This window comes from Lycorma delicatula, chromosome 12, assembly GCF_047948215.1.
Source record: "Lycorma delicatula isolate Av1 chromosome 12, ASM4794821v1, whole genome shotgun sequence".
Classification (NCBI taxonomy): domain Eukaryota; kingdom Metazoa; phylum Arthropoda; class Insecta; order Hemiptera; family Fulgoridae; genus Lycorma; species Lycorma delicatula.
In genome coordinates this window covers 8,027,203-8,052,871 of record NC_134466.1, presented here as the reverse complement: position 1 = coordinate 8,052,871, position 25,669 = coordinate 8,027,203, and the positions used below count along the sequence as shown (strand labels likewise).

At 34.3% G+C, this 25,669-nt stretch overlaps 1 protein-coding gene across 1 annotated transcript in view; it reads left to right on the top strand.

The window, feature by feature from the left end:
* Positions 1-25,669, top strand: part of dlp (glypican dally-like) — a 107,756-nt gene that overhangs the window by 39,461 nt on the left and 42,626 nt on the right. Inside the window, exon 2 of the mRNA XM_075380369.1 lies at positions 7,426-7,584. Coding sequence (XP_075236484.1) covers positions 7,426-7,584 — 159 coding nt within the window. The remainder of the gene's footprint in view (positions 1-7,425; positions 7,585-25,669) is intronic.

Sequence of the window (25,669 nt, the reverse complement as noted above, 5' to 3'; positions counted from 1 at the left end):
AAAATGTTACCGATCGAATTTATTTCTGTTTTACGTAACAAGTTTTTGTTGTCAATTTGCGACACTTTTTTACTGTTGGTGTTTTTTGTGTTTATTAGCGGTTATAATCTGTTGTATCTAATATTTTTATTTTTTAATGAAGTGATGGGAATTAAAAAAATTGTTTCATCTTCAGAACTTTCATTTACGTAACGGCATTTACTATTAAAACAAACTGCAGTGTATTTTCTGTTAAATTTTATTATTTCAAGTAGATTATCAAGTTTTGGTGCGCTAACTAGTACTATCACATACTGCTTCCTAGCGCCGCGATTCGTAAACTCACCTTTTTTAGGAAAAAGTGACATTTCAAGTCCCTCGGTTCATCAAACGGAAGAAAAAACGTTCTTTAACAGAATTCGAGATATTTTTTGAAAGTATTCTTTATTACAAATCTAATTGAACCGAAATATAATGTTGTCGCGCTTATTTTTCCCGTTTTCATTTCACTTTTAGGTTAGGTCATGTGTACAACTGTATAAACATTGTTCGTTGACTTCGCTGTGTCGTCCAGTTCTGCGAACTCTTACCGGCGAAGTTCTATCGAACCTCTTGATTAAAATGTACGTAGGTAAATTAATTATATTTTGTTTTTTTTCCATTTTTAAAATCGTTAGGTTTCCGACATTTATATGTTATAAAACAGATTACTGAGAATATAAGATATAGCAAATATTTTAATGTTGAAAACTATTAATACAGTAAGAAAAGAAATCGATAATTACGTATAAAATGTATCAACTAAATAAATTCTTTTTTCGTTAACATTTTTTTATTTTTAATATCACTAAATTAAAAAAAAAATTATAAAATAAAAAATAGGGTTTTTAACTTTTTTATTAATTGTTGAAAAATAATATTACTTGAAGTATTAAATTAAATTAAGAAAGTACGCGTGAAATTTTCCAGATGGAATACCGTTGATATGCAACAGATTTGTTGACGTAGTTAATTATGTGTAATGCTTTAGTTAGATCTAAAAATAAAATTTTATCTATAATTAATTAATATTTATATGTTTTAAACTCATTAAAGCCGTGTATATATATTACTTTGTTTAACAAATTATTTTCTTTTCTTTACTCTTCTGTAGAATGTAATAGAAATTAACTGATAATAATATTATAGAGTTGTGTATTATTTCCAATAAGCATGATAAACTTTCTCGCTCCTTACATTGTTGGGATGGTTTAAAAAAAAAGGATACCGTTACGGTCTATTCTACGCGTCTACTCAAAAAGGGTGGAGAAGCATCGTATAGTAGCAGTCTGTACATACTAAACACTCAAATATATACTATATGTCTGTTATTTACAGTGTTAAAAATCATTAATCCTCCTCACCCTCTCTCATTCTCTCTCTTCTCTCTCTCTCTCTCTCTCTCTCTCTATATATATATATATATATATATATATATATATAAATATTTTGTTGGATTGCTACTTTATTTTTCGATAAACATTTAACTTGCTTTAAAATTAATGATTCCAGTCGTACTATTTTTAATTTAATCAATTTTTTTAAATATGTTTGGTTTGTATTTGATATTAATATTTATGTTTCGTTAATATTAAATTTATATTATATATTTCGTTAATGTGAATATTATACCGAGGTGAAACGTTTACTTAGTCGGATTTTAATATTTAGAGATATTTTACATCGAGGAGTGATTCATGAAGGATTTCACAACTTTAAAAGCGTATACAAATTTGTTTAGATAACTTACAGTTTCGGTTGAGATCTCATTTCAACTTTGTGCTGTATATACCGGTACGTTTTTTCAATGCTGGAGAAACCTAAACCTATATTTTTAAGAAGAACGGACGATTTCAAACCTAACGCTTTGGGTCAGTAACACTGCATCCTAACATAACCTAAAAAAACTTATTTTTAATCGTAATTTCAATACCGGTGAACCGGTTTTTATTTTATTTGTACCAAATTACTTGTCATTCAAAGGGCCTTCCGATGAAATGTCACAAGATACGTCGTCTCATTTAAAAACAAAATAAGTTTTCAACCGTTGAAAATTTAGAAAACATTTAAGGGTAAAATTTTATGTCGGTAATTTGAAAAATAATTTTCACAGTTTTAAATATCTCAAATAGTTTAAAAGTAATATCGCGTAATTTTGTAGTTATTTTTGTCGGACTGAAATTTAAAAAAAGTACTACCACAAATGATTTTTCGCACTTACCGAACGAAGGGGTGGGCGGATTCTAATTTTCTTTTCACCAAAATTCATTATTTGTTTCGGGTTGTCAATTTATGTAATGAAATGTGTTACCGTTTAACATTTTTGAGTCGTGGCAGGTGAAGCGGAGAGGGTGGGTTCCAACCCTTTGAAAATAATTTTAAAAAGGTTCCCCCGAGAACGATATACACGCCTGTAAACAGAAATACGATGGAACTGGTAGCTGTTAAATAATAAGTGCGGTAACTTTTCAAACGATCACCCGGTATGAATTTATGTTTTAATCGTTAATTAACGGGTTTTAATTTTCGTTTCAACAGCAAATTATTTAACTAAAAAAATTAAAACGTTTCAAAAACAGAGTAATTAATGAGAAACTATTTTAATGCCGCATCAACGCTATCAACTGTAGGTTTTTCAGGTAATATTAATGCGTATGTTCCGTACGAAAAATGAATTAAAAATTTCGCATCAAACGGAGGTATAAAGATCTATTTCTTTTTAAATATAATAATTTACGTAATAATGTTACCGTGACAAAAAAGAAGTATTTCGACGGCTATTCTCTGAAACTGTAAATGTTAAATCGACCACCAGTTAAATCCTTTAATATTTGAAATACATATTTTTACGACGCCGCTAAATATTTTTCATAATTAAAAATAAACTTATTTTTTTTAACTTTCTTTTTTGACGTAACCGTTCTGCATTTGTATTTTTCATCGTTTACTCTATCGAACGGGCACTTACCGATAAGGCTTAGAGCATTGGCAAGACGCAAATGTATATCGAGGATTAAAGTTTTCCTATTTATTCTATTCTGTTATTTATTTAAAGAATGAAAATTTACATGAAACTTCTTAAACCTGATTATGAATGATCCGACAAACGGTCGAATTTTGCCGTATTGAATCCTTATTCTATTAGTATGCGGTAAGTATTTTGCCAAACATTAATTTACCGTATTCATAAGGGGTGACGACTACTAAATGTCAACATCTGTCGTCGGTAACTTATGAGTCACCGCTCGTAAACGTGGTATACACCAAAATAAAAGAGAACGAATCTAATTTAGTATCTGATTAAGCCTTCATTTATCCAAACCGGGCAGGAGCAGTTCTGTTTTTGTATCTACGTAGAGAGAGTAGTACAATCCCTTAAATCGCATGTATACGATTATTTTATGTCTTAAATTGTTATTGTGTATCACCGACTACCAAAATGATCGCAATAAGTAAAACTCTTTATTAATTGTGTAAAATCGATTTTACATTCTATATTGACATCCCGTTACTCATTAAATTGAATTAATTATTAATAAATCGCGATTGTTGTTCTTCTTCCCCGTATTCAATATTTTGGGTGAGCGAACCGTGTATTTTGTTGTATCCTTTTACACATCTACTTACAACGTCCTCCTTAATTTTATATAGACATCTTTCCCTTGGTCTAGTTCTTTTTCCCTCCTAATTCAAGAATTTCTACGGTACTCTCTTAACATACGCGATTACCGGTTGTTTTATTTATCCTGCTTAGACGTTTTCTCTCTATATCTTATACAGAGTGTCCTACGAAGAAACGAAGCGACTTTCAGAACGTTTTCTACCGGCGAAAATAACGATAAAAGTTCATATAAACGTTGGTCTGGAAACTTTGTTTTCGAGTTACGGCTAGCGAAAGATCTCGTCCGGGTTTCAACTCTCCTAATAAAAAGAAACCTACTGTATTTTTTTAGGAACTAACTTAAGGAGTAACGTTGGTGGTTTCTTATGTTATTTGAACCGGGAAATAAGATAAATCAGATCCCAGAACTGTAACTCCAGTAGGTTTGAAGATGTACGTAGAAAAAGATAAAATTCGGTGTCGAAAAACAAGTTTATCTTCTTTTCTTTTTTTTTTTTGCCTTCAGTCATTTGACTGGTTTGATGCAGCTCTCCAAGATCCAAGTCGTTTAATTATACCAAGTCGTTTCATTTCGGTATACCCCCTTTCATCCCTAACAATTTCTTTTACATATTCCAAACGTTGCCTGCCTACACAATTCCTTCTACCTGCCCCTCCAATATTAAAGCGACTATTCCAGGATGCCTTAATATGTGGCATATGTCTTCTTTTAGCTATATTTTCTATATTTTTTTCTTATTTGGTAGGACAATATTTTTGTTAAATAACTAATAATTGCGGAGACTTAGTAAAAAAACTCGTATAGAAGCTGACCAGAAGTTTAGCCGCCGGGGGTAATCTGTTGACCGCAAATTTTGAACCTTCTGCAGGCGGAAAGATTTTCTAGATTTTCTTTCCGTAGGATGTGCCGCGCTTTGTTTTTTGAGAAACCGGTGCGACATGAAATTTACCTTGTACTAGCGCCTGGTCTACGTTGAATATATTGAAGCACACGGTATTCATTATTAATTTACTTGGCGTTCGACCGAAAACGAACGCGTTGGAAGCGATCCTTTCGTTCGTAAATCCTGATGCACCGAAAAAAAACTTTTCGTCCTACGAAAAAAAAAACTTTCAGAACTCTTCCGTGATATTCACGTCGAGCAGCTTCAGAATTTCCGTTAACAAAATCCATAAAGAAAAATTATATCGGCTTATTCTTGTTAGAAAATTGAAACGGCATTTTTACTTCCTTTTTCTGTATCGTATTTTACGACGGATTCAAACGAAATATACAATTTTCTTTGTCGACTAACCCGTATTGTCAACCCGTACAACAAATTTTTTGGAAATATTTCTAATTTAACGTAGATTTCAGCCTTGTCTGTTTCTCGTCTGTTCTCTTTCAATAAAAAATCTTTTAGAATTTTTTATCGGCTGTATTTACATTAGTTTTCTCAGAATTAAATTCTCTCCAAGTTTTGTTGGGAAATCCTTCACGTTTATTAGTCGTTTAACAAAGCTATTGTACTACAAACCTAAAAAAAATTTGTTTTTCGACACAATTTTGCGATTTAAGTCGGATATCTTAAAAAACTGCTTACAGTAGAGTTGTAACTGAGTTACAGCTATGGGACCTGTTTTACCTTATTTACCGGCTCAAGTGACATAAGAAACCACCTTCTTTACTACTTAATTTGGTTTCGAAAAATTACAGTAGGATTTCTTTTTATTACAACAGCTGAAACCCGGGCGAAATTTTTCGCTAGCCGTAACTCGAAAACAAAGCGTTTGCAGACCTACGTTTATATGAACCTTTTCTCTTACGTTCACTAGTAGAATGCGTCTTGATTTTCTTCGTGGGACAACCTGTACGTTACTTTTCTCTCCCTTTTTTTAATTTAAGCTTCTACGTTACTTATCAGAATCGACGAGAATCATACCTCTTTACGCTTTCTTGAGACTTCCTTACTTTATAACAGACCTTTTTTAATCGCGATAAAAATTTTCTTTCTTTCGGTCTATACTCTTTTTTTTCTTTCTGTTCCGTTAACCGAAAATGAAAATCGTTTATAGTTTCAAGAACTTCATCTTTTAGTATATCCCCTCGTTCTCTTTCTGGTCTGTTTATCAAAACCTCTTTTTTTCTCGCGTTCCTAACCCGGGCTACAATCCTTTCGTTCGTTCCAGTCTATTATTTTCACTATAATCCTATTCATTATTATCGTTAGGAAGCACCTTTTATTTCACAACTTGTTTGTGAAATAAAATTATACGTAATAAAATTTGTTTTAAAAAAATAATCGTAATAATAATAAATTAAATTACACTTATTAAGTACGTAGCGTTTCTAAAAATAACAATAAATATCGCATAATGAATTAACGAAATTAGAAATAATCGAATAATACTGATAAATATCCCATTTAAAAAAATGGAGTTCGATTTTTTATTTTTTTTTTTTTTAACAGATATATTGTATTAATAACGTTAACGTTCACCTAACAGCCGGGTTATTAGTCGACTACAACATACTACTACAGTTAAAGAATTACAGTAGGATCCCGATAATCTCGATATCAGGCAGCCCTGGTGTCAGATTACAGGAATTTTCCTAATTTCAATTGAATAACCGACAGAAAACGTTACGTTCTTTCATGCGCATTTATTAATTTGAATAACTGATGTAATTCGATTAAGAAAATAACAATAATACGACTAACTACTTAACAGAAAAATACCGGTCGAGAGTCTTTTGTTTTTTTTTACTGGACAGTTAAAATTATTTTCTGGCAAACGCTTTAATGTTAAAATATCGGCAACTGCCGCTATATTTTCATCGGCCCACGCGATACGCACGTTAAAAGCACTCAAAGCGCTTTCGTGACCTACGTTACTAATCGATGGCGAAGGTGTCACCATCTTCGTCCTCATCCAGCGCGTCTTCATTTATATTCCGGTCGGTCATCGATTGATAATTTTCATATTCGATTCAGCCAATGGCGTCGTCTTGTGTCAGTCCTTCTAAATCGTCTGATTGAACAGTCGGGCAAGCGACTCCGTAATGTTTATTCAACACCAGAACTGAAATAAGCGCTTTCGGATGTCGTCGATATTTGTTCATTTTCCACGGGTTTTTTTTGCGTTTTTCGTATAAATGAAATACAGGATGAGTTTTCCAAGAGCATTGGTTTAGCAGAAATCTTTTGCCGTGCTCGTGCGAGATCAAACACGACGTCTGTAAGGTTAAGATTTATTTCTTCGAAACGTTTTAAAATACGCGTATTTTACGATTTACTCGTTACATTATACGATAAAATCTTTTAGTAAATTGCGTTGGATCGCTCTTTTCAGCACAATGGACGAATGTTTTTTTCGCTAGCAGCCTCCAAAATAACCCACCCTCATCGGCATTATACCCGGTCAAGACCGAGATCAGACTCTTGGACCGTCTTTATAACGGATACACATAGCGCTTCTTGAAATTGTTGAACCGCCCGTTACTTGCGCGGAAATCTTCTTTCTTCGTCATTTCTTCTTTATAGAACTTTTTCTTTGATGATTTTGTATATACGATGATTTTTATATACGGCGTATAGTATACACGAATTGTCTCAGCAGTTGGACGAAAAGTGTCGGATTACTGGAGGTGTCGTCGGACTAAATAATGTCTGATTATCGAGAACCGACTGTACTTCGCGCTTTCTGTCCTTAATTATTTAACGAGCTATCTAATAATATTTTTTATAAGCGATAAATAAAAATTCTTGTTTCATTCAATTTTGTTTTTTTTTTTTTGTTTTTAGGAGAACATCTCAGAATTTGTTCGGCAGGACTTACGTGTTGTACAGAAGAAATGGAACATTTATTAGCCGAACAAAGTAAACATGATTTTGAAAAGGCTGTCAGAGATTCTTTAACTACTTTAAGTCAAGTTCTTAAAGCCAGAGGAAGTAAATTCGATGGTAATTTTTTTAAATTTATATTACGTTATATTATTTATCGTGTTTTTCATGCTTGTTTTATATATAATATAATTTATGTATTCTGATTTGAATTTCTGTGTACAGTTTATTACCATTTTTATTTATAATAATATTGGAACAGAAAAAGTAATTTTGGTTAGTCATATCGAAGTAAATAATTCAAAATTAATATTTTTAGCGCAATCAGAGAATCAGTTTATTTGTTTGGCCTATCTAAACCTTTGTGTTTATTAATTGAGTTAACTCTGCAATAATAAAATAATTCAATTTTATTACAATAAAGCTAGAATTTTATTATAAAACAGACCCGTGACGATGCATCAGTCGTCGCTGTGAAACAACGTTCCCGAAATCGTACGTATTAAAGCAAATAATTTAATAAACAAAATGTATTGTTTGATTTGTTTTACCGTAAATGTATGTTATACAATTAATATTGACATGGAGGTCCCGGGTTCGAATCCCGATCAGGAATGGCATTTTTCATACGCTGAAAAAATTTTATCTCCATTTCCCACACGCAAGCTTCAAGCTTAGGTGGCGAAATCATCAAGCCGATAAAAATTTTTTAAAAATGGAAGAGCGAGTGGTTTTTTTAAAATACTGTTTTTTAAAAAAACTAAAAAAAATATTTAGAAGTGTGATTTTTAATTTTGTACAATTATTTTAGTTTACGCCTAATCTTATATGTATATTTATACCGAGTGACTCGTTTAAAATCGGCCGGGAGAATGCTACACTTGGCTTGTGCGACTGTCTCATTGTTTTGTTTTTTACTCCTTGTACGAAGTAAAGGAAGTATTGTGGAAAGCGAAAAATTTCGGTTTCCAGATTTCAACGGAAATATCCATTTTGACCACCCATAACTCCATTTTACTACTTTCAGCGTGACGTCTGTACGTACGTATGTATTTCGCATACGTACGGACCACTACTTTGGAACATCATCTATGATGAAATTTTCCGACTTCAATTCCCGCCGGGGGTGAATGTCGTAGGATACGCGAACGGCATCTCGCTACTAGTGGAGGCCAAGGGGAATATTACCTTAGAAATAGTGAATAAATGGCTTGTCAACAACAGTTTGGAGGTCTCTCCTTCCAAATGCAAGGGTATCCTCTTCACTGGTAGGAGGAAACACCTCAAATACTCCAGCCATGTGGCCATGATCTGCGACAGAGTGGAAACAACAATCCGTGCCATGCGAGGTCTCTTTGCGGGACAAGGAATTCCACGTGCGTCGAAGAAGCGACTTATCACCGGTGATAACGTCGTCTCTGTTGTACGCCGCCCCGGTATGGGCCGATGCGGTTAATGTCCAGCGCAACAGAAGAAAACTAACTAGCAGTCATAGGAAGTCGCTTCTGGGGGTAGTTTCGGGGTACCGAACGTTATCGTATGATGCACTGTGCGTGCTTTCTTCGGTGCCCCCGATAGAATTGCAGATTAAAGGACGAAAACTAAGGGCGTCCGGTGTAGCCAAAGATGAGGCCAGTTCTATTATACGAGAACAATGGAAGGTGGCATGGGCGGGTTCAGCAGTGGCGCATGGACAAGAAGAATTATCCCGGACCTGGATGCTTGGCTAGATCGCTCTCATGGCGAATTACCACACAACGCAATTCATGTCGGGACATGGTGCGTTTGAACAATACCTGCATAGGTTTGGCAGGAGAAAGTCACCGATCTGTTGTTACTGCGATGCGGTTGACGATGCCGAACACACTATTTTTGAGTGCAGCCGATGGGAGGAACAACGTATAAATGCAGGACTGATGCATACCCGACCGGAGCAGCTTTCGGAGTGGCTCTTGGTTATGTCCGGAAACCGGAATAATTTTGCAATATTTGCAAGAACAGTTATCAGAATAAAAGAAGATGAGGCAAGACGTCTGGGATACTGAGGGGTGTAGTTTATAGTAGGGCTGGGCGGACAGCCCCGTTCCTGAGGGCTTACATGCCCTGGTGTGTGGGTTCCCGTGATGGAGCGGGGACTCCTGGGGTCCGTTAGGTGCGAATGAATGAAAAGACCGACACCCGGCCGGCGGTGTGGGTTCCCGGATACGCTTTGGCGGCTTCGGCTCCCGCGCCGTCGGTTTGAGGCTGGCAAAAGGAAAGACCGAGACCCGGTCTCCGGCGGGGGGGCTGGGAACGGCATAGCCGGGCCTGGTTCTTACGTTGGAGATTAGAGGCAGGCAATTAAAAGGTCCGGAAAGGACACGTCCCCGAGTCGAGTATACTTAATTGAATGTCCGGATCGGGAATGTAGGGGGGAAAAAAATGTATTTCGCATAACTAAAAAAAGATTAGCCGTAGGATGTTGAAATTTTGGATTTAGGACTATCGTAACATCTAGTTGTGCACTTCTCCTTTTGATTGTAATTGACTGAACCAAAAGCATCCAAAAAACCCAAAATCCAAACAAAATTGTATTTTGGACTTTTTCTTAACCGCACCAATAAACTTTCACTGCGAGCTTTTCAACGATATATCAGTGGTACTTATTTTCATCGGTTCCAGAGTTGTTGCCGAATGAAATTTAAATTAATGACATATTTGGATCTTAAAGGGAAGACACATCGGTTCGAATCAGACTTCATCTACTTCTTTTTTTAAATTTTTTTTAATTTACATATATCGATTTAATAATTATTAATTAGCGATTGTAAAAAAGCTTTTATAATAAATAACAATTCAGTAAAATTAATAATAATTAAGTTATCAGTGAAATAAAATTTTATGTAGTTTTAAAAACGTGTATGTGTAAATTAATAGGCGTTATTAAATATTATTTAATATTAATTGGAAATTATAATTTAGAATGGTACTGTTTTTGTATTTTGTATTTTAATTTTATTTAATTATTCTCTACATTAAACTTAATTACAGTGACTAAAAAACAGACCCTCACAAGAACAATACATACTTAGGCATACGTCCCGATCTTTAATAAATTGCAAAATATTCTTATCTATTACTTCATTAATACTCCGATATTTCGGACAGTATTCCTCCCTACGTTGAAGTTAATCGTCAATTCGTGATTATTTTTTTTTTGTTGTCAAACATTTAATCGCTCTTTGGTTTGATATAATTCTTTCGATCTTAATTTGCGTACACCTTCTCTAGTTTTCAAATTTTCTCTCTTTATATTCATCATCCTCTCTTAATCTTTTTTTGGTTTTAACATTTTCTACGTGTTTAATTCTTCTTCTTTCTTTTTTTGTTTGCAACATTTTCTTTTACTCTAACCTAATATTTTACGTAAGATTGTCGAATTAATAATCGTATAAATATTTGACGTTAATAAAAACTAATATTTCAGCGATCGTACACTTTATTAATGAATTAGAGGATCGTATCTCACTTTCAAATGAAATAAGTTTAAATGAAGCGCAACAAAAAATGTGTATATGTAATTTAATCGGCGTACAAGGAAGTCTTGCGGTGTCCACATCAATTTTTTTGTTTTATGTAATAATTTTAATATATTAAAATTTTATAACGGTCGGTTTAGCTGAAAATTTATGAAAATACAATATTGCGATCTAAGTGTTTTATCTGTGTATTTATATTTATTTTTACCGTCTACGTAGTTATATTTACGATATGAATATTTTCTGCTTCTGTTTTTATATTATATACTATATATTTATCTGTACCTATAAAGCAACCGGTCCTGACCGACCGATTCATCAACGCCCGGCAAAAACTATCGAAGAAAAATCGATAAAAATTTGTATACGTGTTTTTCTTACGGTATAAGTGCACACTAAGAAAGGATTTTTTGAAATTCTGAGTTTAAGGGTTAAAATGAAGTAACGATGAAATTTACTTTTTTTTCTCTCGGTAACAAACGAATATGTCATCTTGATTTTTGTGCAATCTTCATATAAATATGTAAAAACCAATTCGACCGTGAAAACGGGGGCGATGAAAGGTAAAAATATTTTGAACAGCGATCGCAAATTTTCCCCATTTCAGACTATAATAAACGTAATATTCACTAAAATTGGGCATTTTTTAAGGGGGCAACGGTATACGGTGGCCCAAGCAATCCGGCCACTCTTACTGTATATGTGACGCGTCTGGCTTCACTTGCCTCCCGTTAGTCGACTAAAAGACATAAAATAAAAGAGAAATCAAGTACGGTCAGTACTTGAAATCAGTACGTTTTTCGGGTAACGCTAAGAAACGGGCAAAATACAATTTTACTCGTACGGACGGGTAACCGGTTGAAATTATTATTTTTAAGGTTTTCAAAATGTCGGGTCTTGTACTGACAAAACTGTTTCTCTGAAGAAATTATAATCCATTGATATTCTGTTCTAGCTAGGGAACAGAACCCGTTGGCTATAACATACGGCTAAACATCCCCTTACTATCTATATATGAATATATATATAGGTACTCTTTGCTAGTAAATGGGGACCGATTTATTTGTTTTTTTTTACTTCCTGATGTAAGTTTTTTAAATGGAAGATTTTCATAAACTGATAATTTTCCATGTAGATATTACTTAGATATTAATAGATTATTATAGCGTAATGATATGCAATCTTCCCTTAAATTATTTTATATATTTTTTAAAATAACGAATAATTAAGTATTCAGGAGAGATTTACTTAACGTCCCGTTTGTTCTTTTTGTCATTATTATTATTTTCTTTTAACGAAGGTTGTTACTTTTTTCTTGCTCCTTTTCTTTGAAACGTTTGTTTTTTTCATATAGACGATTTTGTTTTTTGTTGTTCGGTATATATTTTGAAGTAAAGTAAATTTTAAATCGTTAAAAGCCTACTTCAAAATATTTTTAAGTTAATTTAATAGAATTGTAGCAAATTTTTTTTAGCCGTTAAGATAGCGCTGTAGCTTTAGAATGGAAAGTGTTATAATCGGTCCGATTTAGGCAGATTTTCACCGGATCTGAAACCCGAAGAACCGGATAGAATTTTCCCGATGTTAATATTTGTATGTACGTGTGTAGTCTGTGTTTGTCTCTAAATCACCTTATATCTCCAGAACTATCGGAACGATTTTTATCAGACTTGTTCAGATTACATCTATATATGGGGCATTGATGCCGTTAAATTTCCAGTTTATAAGGTCAAGGGGGTGGGCAAGTAGAGCAAGGTTGTTCTCAGTATCTCCATATTTCGTATTAATTCCGTAATTCGTATTATTCGTATTATTCTTAGGCACAACGATTAGAAAATAACAATATTTACGCAAAAACGTTTTTATGTTTCATTATTTCAAGGTTTTTTTTTTTTAAACGAAGACTGATCGGTCAAAACTGCGATCGGGTTTTTATTTTTGGTAGAATGACTTGAAAAATCGCACCCCCACCCTAAAAAATGCTGTTGTAGTCGTCTGATATGTTGTGACGTCACAGGCGACAGGTAGAATCGCAATAATATTTAAAGTGTATATAAGTAACTCGGCCCGGCCGGGTTTCGAAATCGATCGACTCTGTACATGCTGCGATAAGCCTCGCGACTACACCAGTCGGCCGATCGTACGAGCGAAATTTGTTTTATGTAAGTCGTGAAATTACATTAGTTAGTCTCGATCGTCTTCGCTAGTACCGCCACACATGGGCGAATTAAATACGGTTTACGCGCGCGCTTTAGTTAGAATCGTCGAATTAAATAAACGAAAAAATATTATATTTAAATAAAACAATAAATATTTAAATTTTTTTTTTTTTTTTGCGTAAGCCGTGCGCCAAAAACAACCCGCTGTTGTAGCACGTTCCCGGAAAAGTGTTTTCAGTTCTTTTATTGTAAGATAAATAATAAACGTTTCGTAAAGAATGCAAATAACGGGATATTTATCGATATCATCGCTTTTACTTTTGTTAATTAATTATTACCTGGCTGTTTCATGTAATCATTATTTTAAATTGAATTAAACAATACGTGAATTAACTTACGTTTTTTTTATTATTATTATTTTAATATTATTTATTTGTACTTTTAGACTTTATTTTTATTACAAGTGTGTGTGTGTGTGTGTGTGTGTGTGTGTGTGTGTGTGTGTGTGTGTGTGTGTGTTATGGATTTTGGGTGTAAAATTGTTGATACTACTATTAGTTATATTTTGATTTATGTGAAGTGTTTATGGCAAGTGAGTAATTGTGGAATGTTAAAATTGATTGTTGTAGACGACTGTATATGATAGGTCTAAAACATTTTGTGATGGATGAAAATACCGCATTTAACAAGTTACACTTAAAACACCGTTGTGCCCTCTTGTTTCCCGAACTTTATCGTTAATAAATAAAGCGTATCAAATCGGACTTTATTATATTAAAGTAAAGAAAAAACTTTTTTATTTTACACTAGCTGTAAAATGCGTCCTTAGCTGTTCCGAAATGTTATTATTACAAAATCTATACCTATAATTTTATAGAAAAAGTTTCTGTTTGTTCGAGATAAAAAACTACTCGATCCGTCGCATCCGAATTTTTACCGCGATTCTTGTCGTAACTGAGAAGCTATATTTCATCTCGAAAATATATATTGAAACAACCCCGGTATATCGGACCTGAATAACGGATTCATACCGGTTAAGAAGAAAGTAGTAGAAAATATAATAACGGGAGGAATCCAGGAAGCGACTAACAATCGTCCTTTGTAATACTGCCCGCTGACACAGCTAACAGATGTTTGTTCCGTGAGAAGAGTTATCGGACCGGGGTAGGAATTTCACGGGAACATGTGAAGGCGAACGATAGTTCGAGTTGAATCCGGTCCGGCAGGTAAAGAAGATAGGAGTATAAATACTCGGGGAAGACCGTTTGAAAGTTATAAGTTATACGAATCGGTCGAAGCGACACCTTATGATATTAGTCTGAAAGGTGAGTACGCGATGAGTTCTGCGATATGCGAGTCTACGAGAGTTATTGTGGGAGATTAAAGAGAGAGTATTTTACATCTTTCTTTTTTTTTGTTTAACCTCCGGGACCGCCGTAAGGTATTAATTCAGAGGATGAAATGAACGATCTGTAGCCTGTGTGAAAATGCCGTGCCTGACCGCGATTCGAACACGGAACCTCCGAATGAAAGGCGAAGATTCTACCGCTAGCGCCACGGAGGTATTTCTTAGTAGTTTGAAGGCTAACGTTTGCACGCATCGGGTACACTCTTTCTAACAGATCACGGTCGATCGGAAATGTATATATATAATAAATATATTTATATCTTATTAATAATAAGATATAATTATAATATTATAATAATTATATTATATTAATAATATAATATAATATTAATATAATATAATATATTATTAATATTATATTAATAATTATAATATTATAATTATTAATAATAATAAGCCTGAGAGAAGTTTGTGATACACCTGCTTAAGATATATCTTTTACTTTGATTTTTCATCTTTTACGTTCATCTTTTTCATTTTTCATCTTTTATGTTTTTAAATTTTATCTTCTGGTTTTTTCACGTGTTATTACTTAATCTCCTCGGACGGATTGCCTGATCGTAAAACGATTTAACTTTGATCGCTTACCGGGAATAGAATTAGACTCATCGAGCCGGATATGAACATATAAATTTATGAAAAACTGTTTTTTGTGACGAACGAGTTAATAAAAAACGTAACTCGAAGAAAATAAATCTATTGGGATAACCGGTTTTATCCGATTAATTTTTGAATGCTTGAAGAATTTTTACATCGATAAACTAAACAAAGAAAACATATTTTACAAAATTCAGTGTTTATTTGGTAAATACTTGAAACAAAATTTTGTTTTAATGTTTTACTTTCCGCTCCAGATAGCGCCCTATAGCTCTAAAACAAAAAGTATTTTCATCGGTCCAATTAAGGTATGTGCGGTTTTCACCGGATCTTGGTGTGTGACATCTAAGGAACCCTAAAAACAACAAAAAACGGATGGAAATCTTCCGGATGTAATGTTCGTAACACGTGTGTGTTAGATGTTGGCCTCTAAATCATGTTATATATCCAGAATTGTTGGACCGATTTTGACCAAAGTTGATCAAATTATATACAGGGTCATTCACGGGAACCGGACGTTTTTGAAGTGGGTTGTACTCGGACGTTCGTGGTGGGAGGGGCACGTGGCTGGTGCCTGACGTTTCCTTTGTTCATAGCATTTACATTTTAGTCGTTGAGATGGAGCCGTGGACGCTAGACCAACGCCTGTACGCGTATGACAGTTTTGTGCGAAATGACGAATCCGTAACTGCTGTTCAGCGAGATTTCCGCCGTCAGTTTAATATCCATCGTAATGCAAGTGTCCCTTCTCGTAACACGATATTGCGACGGGTAAACAACCTTCGAACAAGGGGTTCAATATTGAAGAAAAAACCACCGGGTCCCCGACGAACTGCTAGCACTCCGGTGAACATCGAACGAGTAAGGGAAGCCGTTGTCAGAAGCCCACGCCGCTCTATTGAGAGACATTCAGCAGCGCTTCAAATGAGCAGAAGTACGGTAAGACGAATTCTGCATACAGACCTGCATTTCCATCCTTACAAGATAGCCGCCATGCAGCAGTTAAACGAGCAAGATTTCACGCAGCGATTACAATTTTGTCGACAAATGCTTACCGTTTTCGAAGTAAATGAAAATTTGTTATTGCTAATGAGTGACGAAGCCCGTTTTCATCTGAATGGCTTCGTCGACAAACAGAATTGCCGGTATCGGGCAGAAAGAAACCCGCATCGGCTTCACGAGAGACCACTTCATAGCCCAAAGGTGACTGTCTGGTGTGCAGTAGGAAAGGTCGGTGTTATCGGACCATATTTTTTTGAAGAAAGTGACGCTGCCGTAACTGTAACAGCTGATAGTTACATCGCGATGTTGAATACATTTTTCATCCCCGAGTTACGAAACCGGGGAATCGATTTTCAAAATGTGTTATTCCAGCAGGATGGAGCTACAGCGCACACAGGGAGGGCAACGATGGCTGTTCTCCGTAACCTGTTTCCGGGACGGATCGTTTCCAGATTCGGCGACATTCCTTGGCCCCCTCGGTCCCCCGACTTGAGTAGTTGTGATTTTTTCTGCGGGGGTTTCTGAAATCGCGTGTGTACGGCAATAAACCGCGTACATTGGAGGACCTAAAGATCGCAATTCGTCATCGCGTCACCCAGATCGATGTAGACATGCTGCAAAGAATTGAGGCCAGTTACCGTGAAAGGTTACAACAATGTATTGCCCAAAATGGACATCACTTGCCGGACATAATTTTTCGTTTACGAGTAAGTAACAAATGCTTTGATTTAACAAGTGTTTCAGTACCAATAAAACTTTTTTAAAGTAAATATTCAATTTTTTATGATTATTTTAAAAACATTCGGTTCCCGTGAATGACCGTGTATGTGTACGGGGCATTGATGCCGTTAAATTTTCAACTTAAAAAGTCAAAGGGAGGAGGCTTCCCAAGTTGCCATCAACATCTCGTGATTTCGCCCGATTAAGGTCATATTTTTCCTAGGCAGATTTGCCGACGATTAAGAATAACGAAATTTGTATAAAAAGGTTTTGCAAAATCGAACCCCCACCCTAAAAAATGCTATTTTTGTCGTCCGCTGTGTTGTGACGTCAAAGGTAAGCTGTAGAATTAAATTAACGAATAATATTTAAAGCGTAAAAAAAGTAACTCTGTCTGGCCGGGTCTCGAACTCGATCGCCTGGTCGACCAGGTACCTGGTGCGTTAAGCGTCGCGGCTACCCCGGCTGCCGACTGTACGAGTGAAATTTGATATGTAGATTGTGAAATTGTATTAGTTTAGTTAGTGCCGACCGTCGTTGCTATTACCGCCACACCCGAGCGAAATACTGTAGGTAATATGCACGCGCTGTATTTAGAACATCGAATTAAATAAATTAAAAAATATTATATTTAAATAAAGGAACGAATATTTTTTAATTAATTTTTGTGAGGTTGTGAGCAGCACAGCGATAAATACCGACAACGATTAGAAACCGCTTATCGATCGATCTGCTTTATAACAGCGGGGACGTCCGAAGGTTGAAACTTCTCCATGCATGCTCTTGACCTATGCGCTCGATTATTTGTTTGTTTTTTTATCGAATATTTATTTGTTAATAGTTTTCCGATATCCGCAGCCGACCGTTTTCAATAAGGTGACGCTTTTTGAGCGTTGAATCTTAAGCGATAATTTTCTTAAGACTTATTTTTTATTTTAAATATTACCCTAAATATCACACCAGGCGGCGACAAAAATGTTAAAAATTACACGAAAAACTTCTCCGTTCAAAATAATTTTTATTCAGACGGTTACGAAAACACAGGTAACACGATGTATAAATGCACGACTCTAATGTAATATTTACTTTTACGATCGATTATCGACAGTTAAATATCATCATCGGTACTGCGTTACAAAATATAATTAGAAACTGTCAAAATTTAATTCAAACTTGCACAATTATTAACGATGTAAATTACACTAAAACTAATAACGACCGATATTCACGAATAACATCTTTCAAAAAAATTATTCTACAAAAATGTTTTTACGGGGCACACTGTTTCAACAGAAAGTAGATCTATCTCTAATGAAGTTTTACAATTTTCAAGGTTTTAACAATTTCATCCGTATCCGGGTTGATTTTTTTTAAGAAGCCAACAAGTTTTTTAAATGACAGTCGGTTACCTTTGATCGGAATTTATTGTTTATCGTATTCGTAAATGCGAATAACTGTTCGCAAACGTATGCGGAGCCGAGCCTACAACAAAATTTCAGAGAAAAATCGTCAAAATTTGGCGGTTCAGTAGCCGAGAAAATTTCCAAAACTCAATATAATTCTCACTGCTTAGGATTGAAATTACTACCTTAAATTTATTTTTAAGACGATTACGGTGCTGAAGATCAATTATGTCGGTTTAAATTTCAGAAGGGTAGTGGCTCAAGTCTTCAGTAGCGATAGAAAAGGAGTTAGTAAAACGTTCAACATTTTACTGTACTTTTGGAAATCGTTAAATCTTGTTTCAAAAAAGAATTTTAATTTAGAAATTAAGTTTTCATACCTAATGAGATTAGAAAGGTTGTCGAGTTTCATCGGTAGCTCTATCGTTCGGTTGAAACGTATCGGTATTTTAAATCGTTTAAAAAGAGAAAAAGCTTATCAAAGAAGATACACGACTAAATAACATCGGAATAAACGATCTTTATCTTGCAGTTTTATATTTTAATTTGTTCAAATGTTTTATGATCCCGCAGCCGATTTTCATATTTTAAAAGCAAGCAGTTCTCACCTTTTTCTTTCAAAAAATCTGTTGTGGACACCACATGACTTCATTTTTCGCCTGTTAAATTACATGTACACATTTCTTAAGATGAAAAGTACACATTTTATTTCATTTAAAACTTCACATATTCTTTCTTTTTTATTTAATAATTATTCGTCGTAAAAATATTTTTATGATGAGAGGTTAATAATTATTAATAAATCAGTATATTTAAATTTAAAAAAATAAAAGAAGATGAAGTCTGATTCGAACTGATGTGCCTTCCCCTTCTAAAATCCAAATATTTCATTAATTAAAATTTCATTTGGCTATAATTCAGGAACCGATGAAAATAAGTACCACTTATGATATATCGTTGAAAATCCCTCGATGATGGTGGGGGCGGGGTACGACTAGATGTTGGGTCGATCCATTTGAAGTTACCCAAGGGTGGTTGCTTGACCAATTCAAAAAGAATTGATACTTACCCCTCCGCTTGTTACCTCAGGACCTTTAAACTATTTTTTTTTTTACACCTTTTATTTAAGCAGTGTTCCTGTGGCGTATAATTTTTTTATTAGTACAATACACCAGAAACGTTTTTATTTCCTATAAACATCTACAAAAACACTGCAAGTTGTGCAAATTTGAGATTTTGATCACCGATCCTCCCATCAGAATTATTTGAAGCCTAAATTTGAATTTTTGAAAAAAAATTAGTTTTTAAAAATTCATAAAAATTTAGGGTTAAGTATATTACCGTTAATATTGTTTCCGGTAAACCTACTAGAATATACCTATACGTATAAAAATAATTCAAACTGTACGCCATCCCTTCCTCTTGGAAAAAATTACCGAACGTGAAATTTCACCGTTTTTCATGTTCAACTTTATCGGTAATTTTCTCATAGAAAGAGAGATAGGTAAATAAACCGCTGGACCGATCTTTAACCTTGAAAAAGTACGATTAAATCGCTTTTTATTTCGTCCTTCTAAGACCAATAGTTTTTTAGTTTTGATTTTTTCCGTAAACCCTTACAAAAATACGTCTGTGCATCGTAACAAAAGTGGCCGCCACAAGTAAACCGCTTAAATAAAAAAATACAAAAAAATCGTTTTAAGGACCTGAAACATGTAGGAACAAGCGGGTAAGTTTCAGTTTTTTTTTTTTTTGAAGCGGTCAAGCAACCGCAATATGTTTTTTTGGGACACTTGAAATGGATTAACCTGTTACAACAGACCTAAATCCAAAATTTCAACATCCTACGGGTAATCGATTTTTAGTTGTGCGAGATACATGCGTACGTACGTACAGACACGCCGAAACTACTCAAAATAAATTCACGGATGATCAAACTGAATATTTCCGTTAGCGATAGTTAAAAAATGTCTCTTTTCGAGTAGCGATGAATGACCTTTATTTTTTCCTATCGTAGTTTTTGCTACGATATCTCGTAAGTTATTGTTCTCGATGACCGATTTTGTTTCGTTAAAGATGTCTTAACCCCTCGTTGTTATTAATCGTCGCATATCTAAAAGTTCTTCGATGACAACAAAATTTTTATCGATATAACGCACAAAGATACATAATCCAGCATGCGAGTATTATTGGTGCTCTCATCAACAGCTGAATTTCGTATTAACGTTCACAGCCAGGTAATCTACGCGACGCATCACCGTATTTCTTCCTTTTTTTATTTTTGCGTCGAAAGCGGTAATTAGCAAAGATTTTCAGACTAGTTTTGATAATTTCTTCCCCGTCATAGTAAGGTTTCTTTTTTCGCACCAGAAGTAAAGAAATTTCGTAAAAAGCTTTTTCCTTTGACCTTAATCGTTCATTTTTTTTTTAAAGCGTTTGTCGTCTTACTAAGGATTTCTGTGTTTTGTTAACCGGTTTCGTCTTCAAAGATGAATCGAAAGAATACGTTTCGTTAAAATCGCCACGGATTTGCTTGAAATGTCGCTCCAAGTTAAATATTTTGAGCGCTGCTACAGTAGCACCGCAAATCAAACCGGTTTCGATGTATTTTGATTAGTAAACAAAAACGGTTCTCTCGCGTATTATCGAATTGATGAAGAGTAATAATATTTTCTTCGTAGTTTCGTTTTGAAGTACTTAAAGGCATAATACGAGATGTTTAAACGACACTCGCGTAAATCCGATTCGAGATCGACTTCATACCGGTACTGTTATACGACAACCGTGCAGGTTACCCTAGACGACGGCGAGTTGACAAAGGTATCGGGCACCCGTATTACTGGCGCAACAGAAATATAACAATTCAAAGGAAATAAAAATTATAGATACCGGCGACTCGTAAGTGTAAACTTTATTATTATTGGTCGCGACTAAACAGTGTTAATATTAAATGTTGTCTGAATTCTCCTGTTTTCTATTGAAGATAAAGTAATTATAGTAGAGTATTAATTTTCAAATTATAGCAGATTTTATTTTTTGTCCAAAGTCCCAAAATGGTTTTTATTTCTATATCCTCGGCGCGGCACGCCTGCCGCGGGTTGGTCGCAGATCAACAACGAAGTGTTAGCAAATATTTTTTTTTACCGGTTACTGATGGCTTTTATTATGCCGGTTCCTTAAGAACCCCTTATCATGTGCTTATTATGAAACGAATTACTTACGGTTTCACTTAAGGAGCCGATTCTAAATTTGCTAATTGTGGAACAAAAAAATATATGTTTTTTCGGTCTAGTTATAACCTAAAACGGGAAAATTTGCAAAAAAAACTTTTTGTATACGAAAATATAACGCTTGAAAGACAAGTTTTTTCTTCTCCGATGAGTGTATTAGATCGATTATAATTTGATCGTATCGATACTTCCTATATATCCGACCGTTAGGTGAATTTCACTTTCGTTAATTTCCGTTGTGATATTGCAGGGGGTCTACTCAATATACAAATACATTTACTATAATATATATATATATATATATATATATAGATATATAGATATATAGATATTGTAGTCGTGTATATATGCGTGTTTGCGCGCGCTTGTGTGGTGTGTGTATGTACGATATCACAATACGACAAACGTGACAGAAGCAAGCGTATTTGCTATAAAGGAAGTAATAAAGCCCGTTCAGGAAGATGTTAGATGCGCCTCATTGACTGTGTTATGAACTGGGAGTCACCGTTTTGCTCTCTGTCAATTCCCCTCCGTCACTCCTACTTCCCCCCTTACTTCTCCCTTAGTAAAGTGACTTGCGGTCGGGATGATTACTACGAGAACTAAAGAAAAGGGGAAAGGTTTTAGCGCGGAGAGAGCAACGGATATTGTTTTCAACAGTTGTTGTCTGTACCTATTAATAGAACTCGTAAAGACTTACAAAGTCGTATATATCGTTTATCTTAGGGTTAAAAAGTTAAAGAAAACAAAGGGAATAAATGTAAACCGCATTTTGTTTGTCTCGTGTTTGGTGTAGCTATGTAATATGAATTAACCGTTTTTTTTTTCGAGTACCAAATAATTTCTTACGTAGATGACGTAGTCGCGGTTGCTAGAGACCGATCCGCTATTAACGGAGTGTATAATGTATTTTACAGAGAAACGAAAAAGTAAGACTTGCAGTAAATTAAGCGTAAAAGGAGGCGTATGAAAATATCTGCTACGCGTGGATGGATTGCATAGCGATTTTTAGTTTTCACGTAGTTGCTTTTAGCGAATGAAAACGCTTAGCAAAAAAAAAGAGGAACGAATAAGAACGGGAAAGTAAAGCATTTCGTATTAAAACGAAGCTTTTAGAAACCAGGTTTGTATCTAGAATAACAAAAATTAAAATTTGTAAAAGTTTGCCGAGACCAGTACACCTTATTTTAAAGGAACATTAGCACAAGAACAGATCGCGGCGCGACGGGTACCAGTCCGTCTGAAAAACAGCAAAAAGTGATGCGTCTCGAAATTGCACGATCGAACGTTAGATAAAATTACAAATTAAAAAACCGACTGCGAACAAAAAAAAACATTGTTGACAAACACTGCTCTTTAATATAGGATAATTAAAGAACGTGCGGGTGACGGTTTTGTTTATACGTAATATACTCTTTTGCAGCCCTACGGGAGCCCGTTATTGTTAAACAGAATTTTTTTTAAATTTATTCAATTTTATTTTATTTAACGTAAATTTAGTTCTTTTTTTTATATAATATTATTGATTCGAATCATCCAGTACGGACCCGGCTCACGCACGGATAAAGATTCATACAGTTCATTAATTCATATATATATATATATATAGCCTATGACGACACTCCCGGTAACGTAAGGATTCCGACGCGGAATCGTACATCTAAATCGGTTCGGCCGTTGAGCTGCTACGGTGGAACAAACATACATACACACCCTAAATACATTACACTCCTTTTCCTTTTTCGGCAATCGTGTAATAATTTTTAACGATGGAAACATCGAAACGTGAAATTTATAAGTTAAAGTTAATTAAAAAAACAAAAAACCGACCTCCGTGGCCGAGTAGGTAGCGTCTCCACATTTTGGGCGGAGATCATGAATTCGAATCACGGTTAGACATGACGTCTTTTCATACACTACCGATTTCCTCCGGGCTAATGAACGCAGTCGTTGATGCCCGCTCTTTCATAACAAAAATGCATATTACAGTTATATTGTTTTATCGGTATCGTTTAATTTTTTAACAAAATTTTTTTATGAGAATATCAAAAATAGCAAACGTATTTACGTATTTCCTGAAAACTTGGATATATGTACTTAAATGGCCATTTACCGTGATCGATATTTACTCTGTATTTTTAGCGAACGTGTTTTTATTTTATAAAAATAATTTACTTACGAGTTACTATAACGGTAATAATTACTATTATTATGATTATTTCGGTTGTGTTAGTCCATTTTTGTAATTTCCACTGTACCGACTGTTGATGACCGTTTAACAAACTAAACTGCATTTGGTTTTAATCTTTTCCTTTATATATATTTCTTTTTTATAGTAAAGTATTACTTCAGAGAATGATCTGTATGAATGTACATGAAGTTTATTTTTGTACAGTCTCAGGTCTCCCGTTCCTGAGATATGTGGTTAATTGAAACCCAACCGCTAAAGAACCACCAAAAAACAACTTAACCACCAAACACAGTACAGAAAAGCCTAAAAAAACAAATAACAAAATTTGAGGTTATCAAATTAAAAAATAAGGTTAATCGTAACGATCTAATACGCCGATCGTACTGCATAAAAATAAGTACAAAGAACTTACGGATAATTAATTACATTAAAGAAAATGATAAAAGACCGGATAAACACGTTACATGCTGTTTTATACCGGTCATTTTAAACGTATTAACTTATTTTTTCAAGATTAGCGACCGCAGCGAGTAAAGATTAACGTCAAGCTAATCAATAACGAATCGGAAAATGTACCTGAGAGAGGTGTGTGTGCCGATCATTTATCAAAAATGACGGTAGAAGTAGACGAATCCTCATTTTCAAAAATAAAATACAATATAGGCAGAATTCTTTCATACCGGTTTCGTCCATTATTATTAAGTAATTTTTATGTGAAAATTGCGAAAAAGGTTGAGAGCGTAAAACGATAAAGTAATCGAGATTGTGCCCGTAAGTACCATTACCTCCAAAACTTGCTGGATTACCGAAGTTACGTAAAATAAATATTATTTTACAGCTAAATTTCGTAGAATAAAAATACATTTTAAATATAAATACGACATTACTTTAAGAGCGGTTAACTCTAACGTTAAAATGGTAAATTGCGATATAACAAAATGTACCTTAATATGCGGTCGAAAAAAAACGATAGAAATAATAGAAAAAGTTTGGAAGGAAACCGCAGAGTATCACCAGAGTCGATCACCGTCGTAAAGAATATTTGTTTCCAAAATGGTTTCGAACACGAGAACAAATATTACTCGCAAACAAAAGATTTGCCTACGGGTTCACCTATTTTTGTAATTATTTCGGAGGTCTTGTACAATATTTTGGAAATATTAAGGTTCACGGTATATAGAGTTGGCATCAGATATGTAGATGTTATTTCGATCGTACGTAATCCGGCTATAAATAATGAACGTTTGGTAGTTTTTAAATAAACTTAATATTTATAACGATAATTAAAAATTTACGAGCGAAACGAGGAAAAGAAAAGAAAAATACATTTTTTTAGATACTGAAATCGAGATAAACATTAACAACGTTATATAAAAATCGGTTTTATAGAAACCCTCGACCGATAGCGTTACAGTATGTGTAAATTATAATCGTCCACGGTCAAAAAAGATCGGTACCTATAAAAAACTGATTTTTAGAGCTTTTTACGATGTTCAAGCGATGAATACAAACTCGAGAAGGAAATATATGTAATAAAACAAATAGTAGCAGTATTTAATGTTTTTTATGTTGGAATTATAGTAAAGGCATATAAAAAGGCGAGAATAAAATACCGTGATAGTTTTGAAAAAAGCGACAAGAAAGTAACACAAACATTATCGAATAGTTTTTTCTTAATACAAATAAAATAATAGAAACAATTATTCGTGTTAGTGATAAAAATAAATGTAAAAACGTGTACAAACCGAATTACAAAATATTTAAGGAATAATAATAATGAAAACGACGGAGAGGATTTATGAAAAATATATGCAATCAAATGTAATGAAGGTAATAAAATTTATGTTGGATCTTTTAAAAAACTATTTACAATGCTTACAGAAACCGAAACGGAGGTGGATCTAATACAGCCAACCGTTTGTTGCAATGTAAGCGTAGTTACTGACTGTAAAAATAATTCAGAAATTAAAAAAAATG